This window comes from Symphodus melops (assembly GCF_947650265.1).
Source record: "Symphodus melops genome assembly, chromosome: 17".
Lineage (NCBI taxonomy): Eukaryota > Metazoa > Chordata > Actinopteri > Labriformes > Labridae > Symphodus > Symphodus melops.
Window position 1 is genome coordinate 20,901,118 of NC_136707.1, and position 20,948 is coordinate 20,922,065.

General features: G+C 39.2%; 3 protein-coding genes across 4 annotated transcripts in view; 2 read left to right on the forward strand and 1 right to left on the reverse strand.

The window, feature by feature from the left end:
- grid2ipa (glutamate receptor, ionotropic, delta 2 (Grid2) interacting protein, a) overlaps positions 1-20,948 on the reverse strand; it is a 198,286-nt gene that overhangs the window by 16,811 nt on the left and 160,527 nt on the right. The gene's annotated exons all lie outside the window — the stretch shown is intronic.
- LOC306838018 (sterile alpha motif domain-containing protein 9-like) lies at positions 140-7,602 on the forward strand. The gene is made up of 4 exons (XM_079365941.1): positions 140-260; positions 1,119-1,184; positions 2,229-2,296; positions 2,784-7,602. The coding sequence occupies exons 3-4, from the start codon at positions 2,293-2,295 to the stop codon at positions 7,376-7,378; spliced, it is 4,599 nt and encodes a 1,532-aa protein (XP_079222067.1). The 5' UTR covers positions 140-260; positions 1,119-1,184; positions 2,229-2,292; the 3' UTR covers positions 7,379-7,602.
- Positions 12,992-19,987, forward strand: LOC306838017 (sterile alpha motif domain-containing protein 9-like). 2 transcript variants are annotated; one of them, XM_079365939.1, is made up of 3 exons: positions 12,992-13,033; positions 14,042-14,109; positions 15,320-19,987. In XM_079365939.1, exons 2-3 carry the CDS (start codon positions 14,106-14,108, stop codon positions 19,915-19,917), a joined length of 4,602 nt encoding a protein of 1,533 aa, XP_079222065.1. In that variant the 5' UTR covers positions 12,992-13,033; positions 14,042-14,105; the 3' UTR covers positions 19,918-19,987. The 2 variants fall into 2 exon arrangements, with proteins under 2 accessions (XP_079222065.1, XP_079222066.1); XM_079365940.1 differs by lacking the exon at positions 12,992-13,033 and having other exon boundaries at positions 14,032-14,109.

Below are 20,948 nucleotides of genomic sequence, written 5' to 3' on the forward strand. Positions count from 1 at the left end.
AGATAGAATACAAGCAAATATGGATTGATTAAAGAGCCAGAGGGAGCCGAAAGAGTCATTATTATTGCTGAGAAGAACCAAACGGTCAGTAAATAGAGCAGATTGAAGTTAAGGCGCTGAGCATGCGCAGTAGGTCCAGTTTAGGCGGGAAGCGGAAGAAACAGCGGCCACACATTCAACGGCAGAAATATTTGTCTCTAAATTAAAGAAAATCAGTCTGGAAGGTGGAACTGGGCTGTCTCTGTCTACATTTCGTCAAGGTAGGAGCAATGGTTACCTTTCTTTTCGTGGTAGCTGTTAGCTTAGCAGGTAGCTTTTGTGGAACAGTTTACAGACAGGGTTATAAAACAACATTTCGTATTGTGAGCATGGCAGAAAACAAGGTGCGTGTTACGAACACAGACTGAACAATAACATAAACAGCAAGACTGGCACAGGAGTGAGTTAGCATTTTAGCGCCGTGGTTTCTAAACTCTAAAAGTCAAATTTTGAATGGATTCGTGGTTAGACGCCTGAAATAAGGTCTGTGGTTAACCCAAGCTTAAGAGATATTGACGTTTTGTTAGACGAAGTAAACTACTTTAGATAAGACCCCCCCCCCCCCATTTGTGAATGTTAAAGTTTTTACGCGAACTTTGAACGGTGGTTGCTAACAAGTGGCTAAATGAGGCTACAGTGGTTGTCATAGAGACATAAAACGTCATCACACCAGGAACTCTCAGTAATCCGCCTGACAGGCTCTCGTCATGTTTTTTTCGTGCTTTTGTAAATATTAGATTAATAAACAACTTGTTAAGCTACAGTTTCCCTCGCTTGTCAAAACCGCCGAAGAGATGGTTGAAACATAAAGGTTGTCATGTCAAAATCAACTGACTGGCTTAATTTGCATAACGTTAGCTTTTTACTTCTCTCAATGGCATTAACGCTTTAAACTTCATATAAGTGGTGTTCACCTGTAAGGATTATCCAGCTGAACAAAACACTTATAAGACACGAATAAATTGATTAAATTGTTTTAAGAGTGGCCTCAATTTAACAAAGCAAAACGTAATTGGTATCAATTCAACAATGTCATGTATAATTCATGAACCTTAAAAAAGTTTGAAACATTTCCCCAGTTTCAGACACGGTGGGGCAGCAGATGGTTCCTTATCAACTAATGAAACTACTGCTGAGGATGTGAGGTAAGATACATGGGCTACTGAAACGTATACCTGATCCAATCACCTTAAGAATAGTTGTAGCCTTGATGTGATGAAGGTCAACATAGCTGTGACCTGGATTAACACTTTTATAGCCAAATGCAGTGTAGGCCTGCTTATGATACTGCTTTTTATTATTCCTTTACATTTCTTCAAATTGCTTATAATAACCCTGTCCAGGTTTAAAGTACATCATCATTCTGTTGTTAACATGAGTGGAGGTAAACTTGACTACATAGACAAAACAGTTATCTTTCCACACGTCACTTTCAGTCAAAGTTTGTAAATAGTGGACTTATGCCTGTTGAGCCTTTAAGACTAGTATCTTTTACATCAACATATCAAAGTGCATTTGCTCTACACGTCACATTTAGAAACTGATAGCAGAGGATGCTTTGTAAATTAACCATCAGCATAAACTAATCCCATTCCTACTACACATTCAAACGTTGCTGGATAAGACACCTGGGAGCGATTTAGAATCCAGTGTTTTGCCCAAAAACCATTGAAAAGTGGACTGCAGAAGTAAGGGTAAATGGTACAATGGTACTATTCATAGATCCAAACCATTCTTATTCTTTTAAACTCTGTAGCACTTTGAGATTCACAAATGTAAAGTGCTTTACAAATAAAATGTATTATTGTTATTACCAGGTTTTCTAGTCTGAGGTTGCATTACTGCATATTTAAACAGTTCAGGGACCACACCTGAGGACAGACTGCTATTAATGACTGCAATAACAGATGGCCATAAAGTGGGGAAAATCTCTTTGAATATTCCAGGAGGGACTGCATCATTTGGGGAACCTGAGGGTTTCAAATGATCAACAATCTCCTGTAAAAAAGACACAGGCTAAAAAACAAAAACTAGTAATTGCAGCAAGAACATAAGTTAAACAAACAGTTTAAGCAGACACAGACTGGCAGATTGATGATCATGACAAAGAATTAAGAACAATAACGGGAAAAAACCCCCCCAACTTATTTGATAATGGACTCAATGTAAATGAATATTTTCTTTTGCAGACGGAAGGGGATTTAGCCGGTGAAACACCAATATTGCTAATCTGATGAAAAGGAAAATAAGATCATGGGTGAGTGTTGTGTGATTTATTTATTTTTTTAATTTGGTAGAGGCAGATAGTAAACAATGGATACAACTGGATTTTATGTGCCTTTTTCAATTTTTTATCAGACAATATTCTCTATTAGAAGTCTATCTATAATATGAGTAGTGCGTGACAGGGGTGTCCTTTCATATCATAATAACAACCTGCTGGCATGGACAGTTAGTGACTCTCACTTGTGCCCAGAACGTACGTGGTGGTTGGCTGTCAGCTGTAGTGTTTGCGGTGTGCGATATGATGTGAGCTGAAGCTACAGGTGGCTTTCGTCGCCACTAGTTCTTTGCCGTCTGCTTGGTTTGTCAGGGCCTTTAGTTTTAAGTCTTGAATGAGAGATAATTGGATACTGACAATCCTAATTAGCACTGATTGTCAATGGCAAACTGCTTAAACTGTTCTATAGTCTTTTATTTATGATCAAACCTGTTGCCTTTACCTTTTTTTCCCCCACACACAGCCAACAAACTTTACCATCCCGAGGTTTGGACCGAATCTCAAGTCAGCACCTGGCTGAAATCAATTGGAGTGAAGGAGCAGTACATAGAAAAGCTTTATGAGGAAGAAGTCAATGGACAAATCCTTCTTACATTAAATGAGGAGTTTTTAAAGGCTAAGATTTGCATGAAATCAGGGCCTGCTCATTTGATCATTCAAAAGAGAGATGAGCTCGTCAACCCAAAGCATCAAGAAGGGAAGCGAGAGAAGAAAAAGCCCAACAGTGGTGAAAAAACTCAGTTGGAACTGAAATCAGTTCAATGTCTTCCTACAGCAAATGAAGGCCCTCCTAAACAAACTCATGAGAGTGTTGAAAATGTTTCAAAAGACAGACAAACTTCAAAGGAAGATTGCAGACCTCGACCATTTGGTCAAGAAGGGATAGATTTCATTTATGTAAAGCACAGAGTCCTGCAACCGGAATCAGGTGCTTTTGATCTGATATCTCCATGCCGTGAGTTTAAGTCATTAGCTATAGCATCTACATTGGATCGCACAAGACTCCAAGCTAAGTTTGCAAAAGAGGTCCTTAGATTTGCTGCTGGCTGTATGAACATTAGATCAAATGGTACAATACACTTTGGTGTGATGGACAGTAAGGAGGATGCAGGATATGTGCATGGTGAGATAATTGGTATCCCTGTAAAAGAGAAGGATATTTTTGTAGACGCTTTGGACTACATTGAGAGAAGTTTCTGTTCAGACAAGGAGCATGTACGCCAGTGTGTGCGGCCTCCAAGATTCATTGAAGTTATGGACAGGGAAAGAACAGAAAAGAGGTATGTGGTAGAAGTTGACGTTGTGCCTTCTATTAGTATCGTTAGAAACAAGGTGTATGCAATTCGTCTGCCAAACTTCAAAGAGGCAGCTAACAAAGTGGAGTTTGAAAAAGAGGCCATCCTGCGGAGGTTGGGTTCAAAAACGGAGCCAGTGAGTGACAAAGACCTAAGTGATTTCTACCAGAGAGTCAAAGATCGAGATGCACAAAGGGAAGAAGCAGAGAAAGCAAAGTTCCTTAGTGCCCCAGAAAACTGCCAAGACTTGGGAAGGAAACTAACAATGCTGATGACAAGTGGGAAGAAATTCATTGAAAAAGATAAATGGTTCATACTCGTCACAAATAGATTCCCACCTGATGACCTTCGTAACATTGATTGGCTAATCAACTTAAACATATTCTGTGTTTTTGACTTTGACCCAGACTCTGAGGTATCAGGTCTTTGCAGTAAATACCTTCAGCATCACGCTGGAAACATGCACTCTCTGCAGAGTTATAGGATACCTGGCGACATGAACATCAAAGAATTCACAAACCAGTTGCATCTGTTTGAGCAAACAAGCTGGATCTTTTGTAATGGCCGAACTGACTACAAAGGAAATGATACTCTGTGTGATGAAATGACTTGGATCAAGACAAAGATGACTTTTCTGCGAGAGTCTGTGTCTTTGATCTGTAAACAGATCTTGCCAAAAGGAACCTTCCAGGTCATTTTTCTGGTCACATCCCCAGTTGAGAAACCACTCTTGCACACCTTCAATGAGTTCTTCACTGACATGGAAGGCCACGAAGACATCCTCTGCATCTGTCCATCCCAGGATAACTTCCAGAAGTGGCAACATTTTGCAGAAGGGTCATGTAGAACAGAAACTGTGAACAATTCCAGTGTGGTTGGGATGAAAATGAGTCACATTAATGCAACTCTGCAGCAAGTACAACCTTTCAAATTATGTGCCAGAAAACGCTTGCCAGTGTTTGTCAAAGGGACTTGTCTTCTTGAAACACATGAAGAAGAACAGATGTATTCGCTGGAAATTCTGACAGTGGATCATTGTGATGAAACAAGTGAAGACTTCATCAATGAAGAGAAAGTAGCCATTGAAGAACATTTCTACCGTGGTGGGAGAGTGAACTGGTTGAATTTTTGGCTTGCTGAGCACAACCATGTTGGAGAGGTAATTGAAAGAGACGCTTATCAAGAAGTTTCAAAACTTCTCCGTGAACCTTTCCAAAGAAACACAGATGAAACTCCAGTGGTTAGTATTAACATCTACCATCATCCAGGAAGTGGTGGGAGCACTGTGGCAAGACAAGTGCTGTGGAACAACAGAAAAGATCTGAGGTGTGCAGTTGTGAAGCCCTCATACTCTGCTTCACTTGTTGCACAACATGCAGTTGAACTTAGAGAGTATGAAGAAAAAGATCCACAGAAGTGTCTTACTGTACTGCTGCTCATTGAAGACTCGGACAAAGAATATCTCGATGATCTCAGAAATGAACTGGAGGTTGCCGTTAACACCAAAAGGATCCAGTGTGGAACGCCATGCTTCATTTTGTTGAGCTGTAGAAGGTCCTATAATCCAGAGAAGAAATGCAAGGAGTCTCCTTTACAGAATGTGTCCGTCACTCACAAGCTGTCTGATCAAGAGAGGAGAAAGTTTTCTGGAAAACGAGTGGCACTTGAAGAACGATACAAACCTGAATTCATTCTGACTTTTGTTCTGATGAGTGAAGGATTCAGTGAGAAATATGTTCAAGAATTTGTGGAACATTTGCTTCAAGGCATTGACCGCCAATCTCTTGTCACTCACCTCATCCTCTATGTGGCACTGTTGAACACATATGTTCAAAACTCTTTCATCTCCCAGTCTCATTGTGAAGCCCTGCTTCCTCTCACCATTCACATGGAAAGGTTTCACCAACATGAGTTTGAGAAATCACTCAGCCCCCAGGCTCAACTGGTCTTCTTGCATCTCCGGGACGAGAAGACACACATTGGATCAATCAGAATCATCCACCCACTTGTCGCCAAGGAGATTCTCCAACAACTTTTGGGGGAACAGACCCAAAGCAGTTTGGCAATGCAATTGGTCTGTGAAAAAGTGCTATTCGAACACAGATTTGGAAGGGATGAATATTTGTCATTCCTGAGAGCACTTTTCATAAGGAGATCAAGAATAAGCAAAGGGGACAAATATGACAGTTTGTTCTCTCCCCTTATTGACCATGTACGTGAAAAGGAGAAAAGCCCAGCCAAAGCAATTGAGTTGCTCACTGAGGCGTTTGAGCGTTTTCATGAAAATCCATTCTTTGCACAACAACTTGCTCGTCTTCATTACACTTATGAAAAGTTTGAAGAGGCAAAATACTGGGCAGAAAAAGCCGCTAAACAGCAGCCGAACAACTCATACATACTCGACACAAAAGGGCAGGTGTACAGGAAATGGTTCCAAGCAAAATGCAAGGCCATTGACAGTAACAATGTGCCAAAGACAGCCCAAAATTCAGCCGAGGCTGTAGAGACCGCACTGAAAGCCCTTGAGTGTTTTCAAGAATGTGAGAAAGCTGCTGAAGCAGACATGGAAAACGTGAACAATTCAGGATTTTTTTCTGAAGTTGAAGTTGGATGCAGTCTTCTCAAACTCATCTCTTCATTGGATGTGTTTGCACACAGAACCAATGGTCATTCAGAGTGTATGAAGTACCTGTTGACAGATTACATTCCAGATGAAGTCAAAGACGCCTGGGAACCATTTCATGGCCGTTTGAAAAAACTTCACAAAACAATGCAAGATGCTTTGGAGTGGATTTCAGAAGACCTGAGTTACTTTCAGACAGACATTGGTGCAGATGAAGAAGAGATCCCTGGAAGTCCTGAAGAGAAGATTAGCCAACCACTGACTTGGCTGGCAAAAAAATCCTCAGAATATGGGAAGTACTTCAGTGAAGCCTGCGCTGATGCACTAAAGAAGCAATCAAACCCAGCCAATCTAACACCATTCCAAAAACGCATGATCATCTACCATCTTGGTGGAGGTAACGTAACATCAATTCTCTCTAAGTTAACAGACCAGAGAGATGCAGTATGCCTTCTAGAGAACATCCTTTCTCTGTATCCCAGCAATCCATTAAAGGCAAATTTTGGTCAAAGGGATATTGTCAATTACATCATGGCCCACATTTCACTGAACTGCCTGTCACTGGATACTCAAAAGGTCACTAATCTGAAAAATCTTCAAGCACTTTGTCGTCAGTTCCCATCTGATAAACGAAAGTGCCTACCAAGTGCCCTGTTCCTGCTCACCTTGCTGTTCTGGCCAGAGGATCATGACATGGACATGGAGAGAGAAACCAAATATGAAATTGTTCAATCAGCAGTTGAACACCTGGAAAAGGGCTACTGGATCAAGATGAAGGACATTCCTCAGAGGAAAAGAAGGCTTTACACCCATTTCTTTCTTGGCAGTGGGAATGGATTGGATAAATTTGTCCACAAGAAAAAGTTTGAAAGTGTTACTAAGGTGTTATCTGTCTCTGAGAAACGCATGACATGGTTTAGGGGTGAGGCATGGAAAAAACCAGAGATTGCCATGATGCTGAAACGTGTGTCTGGATGGACTGAAGATGGAGTGGTGTACCTTGATGGGCCCAAGAAAAAAAAGTTCAACATCCTGCCTCTTCATGTGCCGTCAGTGCCTCATAGTAATGAGAACATCACTTTCTACCTTGGCTTTACATTCAGAGGCCCCGTTGCCATCAACATCCTTGTGAAAAAATAGTTTGCCTTTGAACAGTCATCTCTTGAGGCTGTTTTTTAACTTACTCAAGCAGTCTTGTCTCGATGCACATGGAACAGTATTAGTATGTAGGTATTTGTATATACATGTATGTGTGTACATTGACTTTGAAAAGACTTTGTTGACCTACAGCTGATTGATTCTCCAATAGAAACTTTGAATCAACTTTTTTGGTCATGTTTACATTTATTAAACACTGGTTTCCAAATTCTGTTTTAGTTTGTTTTTTTAATTTCTGAAGAAAAACGATTGGTTCCATAACTTTGACAAGTCTCATCAAAACAGTCATTGTAAGTAGGCTATCTCGTGCTATCAGTATTATCATCAGATTAAAAGCCTATTTCCCTTTTAACATGATTACATTCACAGTATTTTGTGGGTCAGACCGTTCATTATGTCCTCACATACCAGCAAAGTCAGGAGAAGCTGCAGATGTTTTATTTCTTTTGTCCCAGTTTGCTGACCATAGTGGGAGCTTGCGCTTTGTTTCTCCGTCTTCATTGTTGGCTCATTCCCAATAACTTTAGAACACAAAAGCACACACACACACTCACGCATACTGTAGCTACAGTGCATGCCCGACAACCGAATGCCACAGTTCAAAGAGAGTTATAAATATATTTTTCTCAAACATATTTTTTGTATTGATCACTACTAGGAATTTTGATGTGTTCCAGGACCCTATTTTCTGATAAATTTCTGATTTAATAATTGATTTGATGCTCAATATATATAATTAGTTGTTAGAAAACCATGACTGACGCTTCTATTTACATCCTGTAGTGGTGTTTGTAACAATTTAGCAGAGAACAGGGGAAACAGCAAGAGGAAACATAATATACATTAACACGAGAACCACAGAACTTCTATTAGTCTCTGCTTCAAACAAACATGAATGTGTACTGCTGTGGACCTGAGGGAGCTGCAGATGTTTTTTTTTATTGCTTTTGTCCCAGTTTGCTGACCATAGTGGGAGCTAGCACTTTGCTTCTCCATCTTCATTGCGGGCTCATTCCCAATAACTTTGCGACACAACAGCACACATTCACGCATACTGTAACTACAGTATGGGGAGGGGATGTTAGTTGGAGTTATACATATATTTTTCTCAAACCTATATTTTGTGGTGATCACTATTAGAAATTTTGATGTCTTTCAGGACCCTATTTTCCGATAAGTTTCTTATTTAATGATTTATTTGATGCTTAGTATATAATTAGTTGTTGGAAACCTGAGGGATCTGTGCCTATTATTGGCAAGTTTAATGTGTGTTTTTGTTATTGGAAATACGTTGATGTGAACTGTGAACTCTGGACACTTAAAAAGCAGATTAAGACACGTTTATTCTGGCCTTTGTTTGATCTGTCCATTTCTAAATTTATATAACTGTCTGTACGTCTCCGTTAATCTCTTACTGTGAAGCACTTTGTGACCTCTGCCATTGAAAGGTACTTTTTAAATAATAATAAACTTTATTTATGTAGCACTATTCAAGACAGGGTTACACAGTGCCTTACAAAATAAGATTAAAATAGAGAAACGTGAGGAAAACAATGATTAACAAGAAGAAGCAAAAGTGAGAGATTATACAACAGTAGTTACACAATTTATAGAAATACAAAGGAAATAACCAATTTAAAACCAGTAAGGGGTCAAAGAAGAAGGGAAAAGACCAAGGGGGAAGGGGACCATCACCATCTTCAACACCAGATGAGCCGGTTCCTTCAGATTTAGCAGTTCAGACAGTGCAGCCCGCAGAGTTAACACTTTCCACACACGTGGACTTACACAGTCAAACAGTGAATCTCACATCTGCCTCAGAATCAGCTGCAGATCCTCTCAGGTTCTTACATTTCATGATTTGAATGTCTTAGATATATTGCAGATGAAAATCTTAATTAGTTTTTCTCACTGTACATTCAGTAGGCTACATTCAGTTTGTGTTACTATATATCTTGACTCAAAGGCTGGAAAGAGGGGACAAGAATAATTCATGTACCTGGGAGGAATGTCTTGTGTCCTCCCTGTGAGGACTATAAAAGAAGAATGCTTACAAAAAAACGTTTATTGACTCACGACACTCTGTTTAATACCTGTACTTGATCCAATTAACTGTTCTTCCATTTTCAAAATCTTATATATATATATATTTTTATATACTTTATTAATCCCGCGAGGGGAAATTCGGTTTTCACTCTGCATTAATGGAGAGGTCTCAGAGTGAGGGGGCTGCCCACAGAGAGCGCTCCAGAGCGGTTTTTGGGGTTCAGCACCTTGCTCAGGGGCACCTCGGCAGTGCTCATGAAGTGGACTGGCACCTCTCCAGCTACCAGACCAGTTTCCGGACTTGGTCCATGCCGGGACTTGAACCGGCGACCCTCCGGTTCCCAACCCAAGTCCCTACAGACTGAGCTACTGCCGCCTGTATGAAGGCTTATACGATGTGTTGTTGAAGGCTTTATAATTTAACCTATGATTTATATTACGATATCTTACTTATTTATGTTTATATACTAAAACTGTATAATTCCAAAAGTAACCCCTGTATTGAACTTGTATTTGTGATTTGCTTACTCCTGCTATTTATGTGAAATCAAATCAAACATGTAAACTGTGCTCTTGAATTACATGTCCAACTCTGGTTCTCTGAGGAACTTTTACATTTGTTCTGGAGGTTTTTGTAGTGAGTGGTAGATTTGCCATCTTTAAGAGCAGCTTTGTTTTTCTTGGCTTTTGATTTGATTGCACTTAAATAAAAACTGAGCACATCAACAAATGTGTTAAATACACATCAGTAAAATATATTCAATTACAGCATAGATCGAATCATGACTTAATTGGCCGAATAAAAGTAAATATGGACTGATTAAAGAGCTAGAGGGAGCTGAAAGAGTCATTGTTATTGCTGAGATGAGTCAAATGATCACTAAACAAAGTAGAGATTGTGGTGCACACTGCAATGAGGGTCGGGCGATGAATTTCCCCAAAAACGAAACTTAAGGCACTGAGCGTGCGCAGTAGGTCCGGTCCAGCTCGATGATGGGCAGAACAAGTCGGTGTTTAGAGTTTAGGCGGGGAAGCGGAAGAAACAGCAACCCGACGTCCAGCAGCAGAAGGATTTGTCTCTAAATTAAAGAAAATCAGCCCGGAAAGTGGAACTGGGCTGTCTGTGTCTACATTTCGTCAAGGTAGGAGCAATGGCTGCCTTTCTGTTCGTGGTTGCACATAAGAAAATCTCGAAGAAATAACAGGAATGGAGGAAGTGGGGAGTATGATGCACCTGGGCCAAGAATAGGGTTTGCGTTTTATTGCATCCTTTTTTACATCCTCGTGATTATGGGCTTACTTTTGCATAGAGCAAAAATAACAAATGGTTTTCTTCAACTTAATTTCCTCACAACAAGCAAACTATTGATTTAGTTTGACCATCCGAAAAACAATAAATAAGATTGATGTTGATAACATTTTTAGAAGTGGCCTCAACTTACTAGAAAAGCAAAATGTAATCAGCATCGATTCAACAATGTCATGTTTAATTCATGCAACTATTAATTAATTAACAGAGCTTATCACATTTCCCCAGTTTCAGACACAGTGGGGCAGCAGATGATTCCTTATCAACTAATGAAACTACTGCTGAGGATGTGAGGTAAGATACATTTATGTGGGCTACTGAAAGGTATACCTGATCAACTACCTTAATAGCTGTAGGCTTTAATCAATGTGATAAAGGTCAACATAGCTGTGACCTGGATTAACCCTTTTATAGCCAGATTCAGTGTAGGCCTGCTTATGATACTGCTTTTTATTATTACTTTAGATTTCTTCAAATCTTTTTCAAATCCTCCCTGTGAGGGGGCTATAAAAGAAGAAGGCTTACAAACACGTCTATTGACTCTTGACACTGTCAGCTGAAGCTGTTCTGTTCATACCTGTAGGCTACATGATGTGATTAACTGTCCTTCCATTTTGAATGTCAGGGTGTGGCTTGAAAGTGTTAAGAGTTATATGATGTGTTGTTGAAGGCTTTATATAACATTTTTAGTCATGCTTTGACCTATGATTTATATTACGATATGTTACTTATGTACTAAACTGTATAATTCCAAAAATAACCCAAGTGATGTTATGATGAAGCACTTTTTCACGTATTGAACTTGTATTTTGTGATGTGCTCACTCCTACTATTTATGTGAAATCAACTAAAACGTATAAACTGTGCTCTCGAATAACATGTCCAGCAGCCCCCCCCCCCCCCCTTTTTTTTCTTCTTCCAGAACAATTCAGTCGAACTCTCTCACCCTGTCCTCTCATGTCCTCTCTGGTTTTCTGAGGAACCTTTACGTTTGTCTTGGAGGTTTTTGTAGTGAGTGGCTGAATTGCCACCATTTAGAGCAGCTTGGTTTTTCTTTACATTTTTTCATGTCAGGGACTTAAGCTTTCATACATTTATATTCTCTCTTTAGTCCACACACAAAAAAGGTGGAGCATTTTCATTCATAACAACCATCATTTATCTGGACACTAAATAAATACAAGAGCTGCACTGAACAACATTTCCCCTCTTCCTCTTATTCTTTCAGGCCTACTTCCTGTCGTTTCTCCTTCACTTTTCATTCTGAGTTCATTCTCACTAATTGTGGGTTAATTCTGCCAAAGCCCATAAAAAAAATTCAAAGGAATACAGATGTACCTTCATCAAGACTACGTTTTTACTTTAGATGTTAAACCATGTACTATATTATATTAGTGAGGCACGTTTATACTTTTCTTTTGGATTCTTGGATTAAAAGCTGAATTTTGCAATATTATGGTGGGAGAAATGTTCATTTTATTGGATTGCACATATATAATAGTGAGCACATTACAAAATACATATTCAATACGTGGAAAAGTGCTTGATCATAACATTATTTTATGTTATGATGTCATTTATGATTATTTTGGGAGTTATACAGTTTAGTATATATACATTAATAAGTTAACTATATGAATATAAATCATACAGTAGGTCAAAGCATGATTTAATTTGGCAGATTAAATAAAAGCAAATATGGACCTATTAAAGAGCCACAGCAGAGATGCACACTGCAATGAGGGTAGGCCAATGAATTTCCCCAAAAACAGAACTTTAAAGGCACTGAGCATGCGCAGTAGTTCCAGTCAAGCTCGAAGACATTCAGAACCAGCCGGTGTTTAGAGTTTAGGCGGGGAAGCGGAAGAAACAGCAACCCGACCACCAGCAGCAGAAGGATTTGACTCTAAATTTAAAAAAAATCAGCCCGGAAAGTGGAACTAGGCTGTCTATGTCTACATTTTGTCAAGGTGCAATGGTTGCCTTTCTTTTTCGTGGTTGCACATAAGAAAATCTCAAAGAAATAACAGGAATGGAGGAAGTTGGGAGTATGATGCACCTGGGCCAAGAATAGAGAGGGCCCTTGAAAACTAAGAAAGATGCCAGAATTGTCATCCTAATGATTATGGGCTTAATATGGCAAACATGAAAACAACAACTTTTTCTCTGTCAACTTTCGCTGAGGGGGCTTTTGATTAACAGAGCTTATCACATTTTCTCAGACAGGGTGCGGCAGCATATGGTTCTTTATCAACTAATGAAACTACTGCTGAGGATGTGAGGTAAGATACATTTATATACTGGCTACTAAATCTCATCCTACCACCTTAAAATAATTGTAGGCTTTAATTGATGTAATGAAGGTCAATCTAGCTGTGACCTAGATTAACATATCAAAGTGCATTTAATTTCAAATATCTTATTGAGCAATCAACTCACATATACAACCAACAATAAACATTTGGCTCGTTTTTTATTGTAATTACAATGTGCATGTAATCCTGAAGTCCTTTTAACACTATAATGACAGGCACAGAAGTTTTGTTAAATAAAATAAATGCAATAACGTACAGCATAAAGAACAAGGAACAAACAAAATAAAGGTAAAATAAAAATAAAAACTGCCCACCCGACCCTTACCCCTACAACCCTTAGAGACCTTCACTCTTTAAACATCTCAGTTGTTATACAGTGTGTGCTAGTACATGCATTATCGTATTTAGCCATCAGCCAAAAACCTTTTGAAAGTGGACTGCAGAAGCAAAGATCGAACCATCAACCTTTCTGGTTGAGAGATAATGAATAGTACCATTGAGCCACAGCCACCTACTCGACATCCATTAATCCCAAAATGTAAGGCATTCTTTAGAAAATGTTTTGTGCATTAGACTTTTTTTTAATTTTATTTTTTAAACAAAAAATGTTAAAATGAGTATCAGCTAATATATTTGTAAAGCAAATATTTTTGACTTCCACAGAGGCCTCTCTAAGATTGAGACACATTGCTGTACTAGGACAGTTGAAGTTTTTAGTTTTACCTTTTAATCCAGTTTGTCTACATAGTTGTAACCAAATATTTGTTACGCTCCATGTGTATATCTGTATTTGTTTTGTTTGTTAGGGACAGATGGCCATTGTTACACATGGAAAGTAACACATGACACAAAAATCTAAAATAGACATAAAAACTGATCAGACATAAATGTGCAGATTGATGATTGTGACTAAGAATTGAGAACAATAACTGAAATAACAACTCGGGTGACAATGGACTCAATGTATTTTTGCAGATGGAAGGTGATTTGGCAGGTGAAAAACCAAAATTGATAATCTGATGAAAAGAAAAAGAAGATCATGGGTGAGTGTTGTTTTTTTGTAAGGCAGACAGGAAACATTGAATACAGAGGGATATGATATGCAATAAAGACACCAGCAGGAATAAAACTGTCAGCCAGGGCTTTACAGCCTCAACAGCCTCCATATAACCATAAGTCCACAAGGCAAGGTTGGAAATTAAGTTTGTAGCTTATCTGCCACTGTGAATAGTGCTTACAAAACTTTACAAACCACTCCTCCTTTAAGATGTTTTTTAACTGGCAGCATAATGTAATAGACATGATATTATAATCCAGGCTTTTATTGTTTAAGTAAAAGGCTTGGCTGAAAATACTGCATAGCTGTTTCAAAATAAAAGCAAATCAATCAAATGTATACTGGAAACTTTAATTTTTAGGAACTTGCAGGAAATAGTATGTGTTCATCATTGAATGAACACAGCTTTTCAATAACACTGGGGATGAACAGTATAGATGCTACCTTTGACCACAAGTCACTGCCAAAGCCCACTTCTTTTAATCGACTTGGACTTAAGACAAGTAAGATTTCATTTATAAACACCTTTAGCAGGTAGACCTGCTATAATCGAGAAGCTAATACATACTATGTTACTCTCAAGTGACATCGAGCCAAGACTCCTCAGCAGATCATGATAAAAATGAACACAAAGGAACTGAGCCCTGTGGTCAGTTGGTGGTCTTTAACAGCAAAACAAGAGATTAAAGGATACTGAAATGCTTTTCATAGTTTTTCTTTATTAGACCATATGGCTTCCATAATATAATGCATATCAACACCAAGCTCATAGTACTATAACCCTAGTATAGGAGCATATAGATCGAGAATAAAACTGGACCTACTATTAAGCCCTGGGGTACATCACAGGTAATATGAGAAGAAGGATGAATCATTATCTATGTTGACCGAGAAGGTTTAGCTTAACAGCTAGGAAAACCCAAACATAGAGCAGTGGTGGAAATTTTTCAGCGTTGTGGTCAAAAGTTTTTAGGCTTAAGGTTGTAAAAAATATATATAATTTTAGACGCCTCCTGCCTTATAGCAATACAATCTTTTTTTTATTTTTACCTATTTAAAGGTTTTCAATAAGAGCTAATTGGATACTGGCAGCCTAGTTAGCACTGATTGTCAGTAGCAGATTGCTCAATATGTTCCTTACTTTTTTATTCATAATCATACCTGTTGCCTTTACCTTTTTTCTCCTTCACACACAGCTGAAAAAATTGACCCATCACCCGAGGTTTGGACCGAATCTCAAGTCAGCACCTGGCTGAAATCAATTGGAGTGAAGGAGCAGTACATAGACAAGCTTTATGAGGAAGAAGTCAATGGACAAATCCTTCTTACATTAAATGAGGAGTTTTTAAAGGCTAAGATTTGCATGAAATCAGGGCCTGCTCATTTGATCATTCAAAAGAGAGATGAGCTCGTCAACCCAAAGCAACAAGAAGGGAAGCAAGAGAAGAAAAAGCCCAACAGTGGTGAAAAAACTCAGTTGGAACTGAAATCAGTTCAATGTCTTCCTACAGCAAATGAAGGCCCTCCTAAACAAACTCATGAGAGTGTTGAAAATGTTTCAAAGGACAGACGAACTTCAAAGGAAGATTGCAGACCTCGACCATTTGATCAAGAAGGGATAGATTTCATTTATGTAAAGCACAGAGTCCTGCAACCGGAATCAGGTGCTTTTGATCTGATATCTCCATGCCATGAATTTAAGTCATTAGCTATAGCATCTACATTGGATCGCACAAGACTCCAAGCTAAGTTTGCAAAAGAGGTCCTTAAATTTGCTGCTGGCTGTATGAACATTAGATCAAATGGTACAATACACTTTGGTGTGATGGACAGTAAGGAGGATGCAGGATATGTGCATGGTGAGATAATTGGTATCCCTGTGAAAGAGAAAGATATTTTTGTAGACGCTTTGGACTACATTGAGAGAAGTTTCTGTTCAGACAAGGAGCATGTACGCCAGTGTGTGCGGCCTCCAAGATTCATTGAAGTTATGGACAGGGAAAGAACAGAAAAGAGGTATGTGGTAGAAGTTGACGTTGTGCCTTCTATTAGTATCGTAAAAAGCAAGGTGTATGCAGTTCGTCTGCCAAACTTCAAAGAGGCAGCTAACAAAGTGGAGCTTGAAAAAGAGGCCATCCTGCGGAGGTTGGGTTCAAAAACGGAGCCAGTGAGTGACAAAGACCTAAGTGATTTCTACCAGAGAGTCAAAGATCGGGATGCACAAAGGGAAGAAGCAGAGAAAGCAAAGTTCCTTAGTGCCCCAGAAAACTGCCAAGACTTAGGAAGGAAACTAACAATGCTGATGACAAGTGGGAAGAAATTCATTGAAAAAGATAAATGGTTCATACTCGTCACAAATAGATTCCCACCTGATGACCTTCGTAACATTGATTGGCTAATCAACTTAAACATATTCTGTGTCTTCGACTTTGACCCAGACTCAAAGATATCTGGTCTTTGCAGTAAATACCTTCAGCATCACGCTGGAAACATGCACTCTCTGCAGAGTTACAGGATGCCCGGCGACATGAACATCAAAGAATTCACAAACCAGTTGCATCTGTTTGAGCAAACAAGCTGGATCTTCTGTAATGGCCGAACTGACTACAAAGGAAATGAAACTCTGTGTGATGAAATGACTTGGATCAAGACAAAGATGACTTTTCTGCGAGAGTCTGTGTCTTTGATCTGTAAACAGATCTTGCCAAAAGGAACCTTCCAGGTCATTTTTCTGGTCACATCCCCAGTTGAGAAACCACTCTTGCACACCTTCAATGAGTTTTTCACTGACATGGAAGGCCACGAAGACATCCTCTGCATCTGTCCATCCCAGGATAACTTCCAGAAGTGGCAAAATTTTGCAGAGGGGTCATGTGGAACAGAAACTGTGAACAATTCCAGTGTTGTTGGGATGAAAATGAGTCACATTAATTCAACTCTGCAGCAAGTACAACCCTTTAACTCATGTGCCAGGAAACACTTGCCAGTGTTTGTGAAAGGGACTTGTCTTCTTGAAACACATGAAGAAGAACAGATGTATTCGCTGGAAATTCTGACAGTGGATCATTGTGATGAAACAAGCGAAAACTTTATCAATGAAGAGAAAGTAACTATTGAACAACAGTTCTACCGTGGTGGGAGAGTGAACTGGTTGAATTTTTGGCTTGCTGAGCACAACCATGTTGGAGAGGTAATTGAAAGAGACGCTTATCAAGAAGTTTCCAAACTTCTCCGTGAACCTTTTCAAAGGAACACAGATGAAACTCCAGTGGTTAGTATTAACATCTACCATCATCCAGGAAGTGGTGGGAGCACTGTGGCAAGACAAGTGCTGTGGAACAACAGAAAAGATCTGAGGTGTGCAGTTGTGAAGCCCTCATACTCTGCTTCACTTGTTGCACAACATGCAGTTGAACTTAGAGAGTATGAAGAAAAAGATCCACAGAAGTGTCTTACTGTACTGCTGCTCATTGAAGACTCGGACAAAGAATATCTCGATGATCTCAGAAACGAACTGGAGGTTGCCGTTAACACCAAAAGGATCCAGTATGGAACGCCATGCTTCATTTTGTTGAGCTGTAGAAGGTCCTATAATCCAGAGAAGAAATGCAAGGAGTCTCCTTTACAGAATGTGTCCGTCACTCACAAGCTGTCTGATCAAGAGAGGAGAAAGTTTTCTGGAAAACGAGTGGCACTTGAAGAACGATACGAACCTGAATTCATTCTGACTTTTGTTCTGATGAGTGAAGGATTCAGTGAGAAATATGTTCAAGAATTTGTGGAACATTTGCTTCAAGGCATTGACCGCCAATCTGTTGTCACTCGCCTCGTCCTCTATGTGGCACTGTTGAACACGTATGTTCAAAACTCTTTCATCTCCCAGTCTCATTGTGAAGCCCTGCTTGCTCTCACCATTCACATGGAAAGGTTTCACCAACATGAGTTTGAGAAATCACTCAGCCCCCAGGCTCAACTGGTCTTCTTGCATCTCCGGGACGAGAAGACACAAATTAAATCAATCAGAATCATCCACCCACTTGTCGCCAAGGAGATTCTCCAACAACTTTTGGGGGAACAGACCCAAAGCAGTTTGGCAATGCAATTGGTCTGTGAAAAAGTGCTATTTGAACACAGATTTGGAAGGGATGAATATTTGACATTCCTGAGAGCACTTTTCATAAGGAGATCAAGAATAAGCAAAGGGGACAAATATGACAGTTTTTTCTCACCTTTGATTGAGCATGTGTGCGAAAAGGAGAAAAGCTCAGAAAAAGCAATTGAGTTGCTCACTGAGGCATTTGAGCGTTTCAATAAAGATCCGTTCTTTGCACAACAACTTGCTCGTCTTCATTACACTTATGAAAAGTTTGAAGAGGCAAAAAACTGGGCAGAGACAGCAGCTAAACAGCAGCCGAACAACTCATACATACTCGACACAAAAGGGCAGGTGTACAGGAAATGGTTCCAAGCAAAATGCAAGGCCATTGACAGTAACAATGTGCCAAAGACACCCCAAAATACAGCAGATGCCGTAGAGACTGCACTGAAAGCTCTAGAGTGTTTTCAAGAATGTGAGAAAGCTGCTGAAGCAGACATGGAAAACGTGAACAATTCAGGATTTTTTTCTGAAGTTGAAGTTGGATGCAGTCTTCTCAAACTCATCTCTTCATTGGATGTGTTTGCACACAGAACCAATGGTCATTCAGAGTGTATGAAGTACCTGTTGACAGATTACATTCCAGATGAAGTCAAAGACGCCTGGGAACCATTTCATGGCCGTTTGAAAAAACTTCACAAAACAATGCAAGATGCTTTGGAGTGGATTTCAGAAGACCTGAGTTACTTTCAGACAGACATTGGTGCAGATGAAGAAGAGATCCCTGGAAGTCCTGAAGAGAAGATTAGCCAACCACTGACTTGGCTGGCAAAAAAATCCTCAGAATATGGGAAGTACTTCAGTGAAGCCTGCGCTGATGCACTAAAGAAGCAATCAAACCCAGCCAATCTAACGCCATTCCAAAAACGCATGATCATCTACCATCTTGGTGGAGGTAACGTAACATCGATTCTCTCTAAGTTAACAGACCAGAGAGATGCAGTATGCCTTCTAGAGAACATCCTTTCTCTGTATCCCAGCAATCCAATGAAGGCTAATCTTAATCAAAGGGATATTGTCAATTACATCATGGCCCACATTTCACTGAACTGCCTGTCTCCGGATACTCAAAAGGTCACTAATCTGAAAAATCTGCAGGCACTTTGTCGACAGTTCCCAGCTGATAAACGTAAATGCCTACCAGGTGCCTTATTCCTGCTCACCTTGCTGTTCTGGCCAGAAGATAATGACACAAATCATGAGACAGAAAACAAATTTGATATTGTTCAGTCAGCAGTTGAACATATGGAAAAGAGCTATTCGGCCAAGAGAAAGGACATTCCACAGAGGAAGAGAAGGATATACACCCATTTCTTTCTGGGAAATGGGAATGGATTGGATAAATTTGTCCACAAGAAAAAGTTTGAAAAGGTCACAAAGGGTTTCTCTGTCTCTGAGAAGCGCATGAAGTGGTTTAGGGGTGAGGCATGGAAAAAGCCTGAGATTGGCAAAATGCTAAAATGTGTTACTGGATGGACCGAAGATGGAGTGGTGTACCTTGAAGGTCCTCGGAAAAAGAAGTTCAGTGTGGTACCTCTTCATGTACGTTCAGTCCCTCATAGTAATGAAAACATTACGTTCTACCTGGGGTTTACTTTCAGAGGCCCCGTTGCCTGCAACATTGTTGTGAATAAATAGCTTGTCTTTTAACAGTGGTCAACATATGGCTGTATGTCAGCTTGTCAAAACAAAGGCCAGGTAAACAGACTATAAACTGCAAAATAACAGATAATGGAAGAACAAAAAACCTGTTAATAACACACAATCATGGTAATGACAGATTTTCAGGAAAGCAGTATTTGTAAGAATAAAGATACACCAATTGAAGCACATGGTATGGTGTCAGTTGAATTGTTCTGTAAGATGTAAGGTACTTAGTTTTAGATTTATTGTGTCCAAGTTTATCCAAGTACCCAACAATATCTCAATGTAGTTGTATGTACATGGACATTGACATCAAATGCATTTGAAATACAGTGAACGTTTGTGCTTAGATTTTGTTCACTAGTTTAAATTCAGCGTTGTCTTTCAGAAATGGTGGTTAACAGAATAAAAGCATGAGGTGGCTGCTTGATAACTTAAATCTAGTGACCCGATTTATAATGTTTGGCTTGAATGAATGTCAGGGTACTGAACATAGTACACCAGCAGTAATCTTTAATCTAATGACAATAATTCTACAAAAGAAATTGCGAGGTATTCCTAAGCACCTCATTTTTTAGATTTTGTACAAGGTACTTACAGTTTACTTTTGCACTATTTTTCATGATTAAGATTATTCAAGAGTTGGAGAAGTGTGTGTGCTGTACATAAAAAAACGCAGAGTATGTCTTACCTTTTAATGGCATTATTTGAACTTTAATATTTCTGCCTGTATATTTTTTTGTTCTGTTTTCCCTTTTTTCACATTTTGTAAACTCTAGTTATATGGGATTTATTGGTGTTAACATAAAGAGAAATAATATGCTTCCAACATTGTTGTTTTGAAAAAAGTGTAACGCTTGAATCTCCATTCAGTAAACTGTTTTCTAAATTCCACTATACTTTATTTTTTCATTTCTGAAGAAAAAACTATATCAACATTTAAGAACCTTTGATGTTCTACCAGGAAGTTTCACGAGTTTTCTTTGTTAGCAGAAGCAGCTTGACATCAATGCAGTGGATATTTA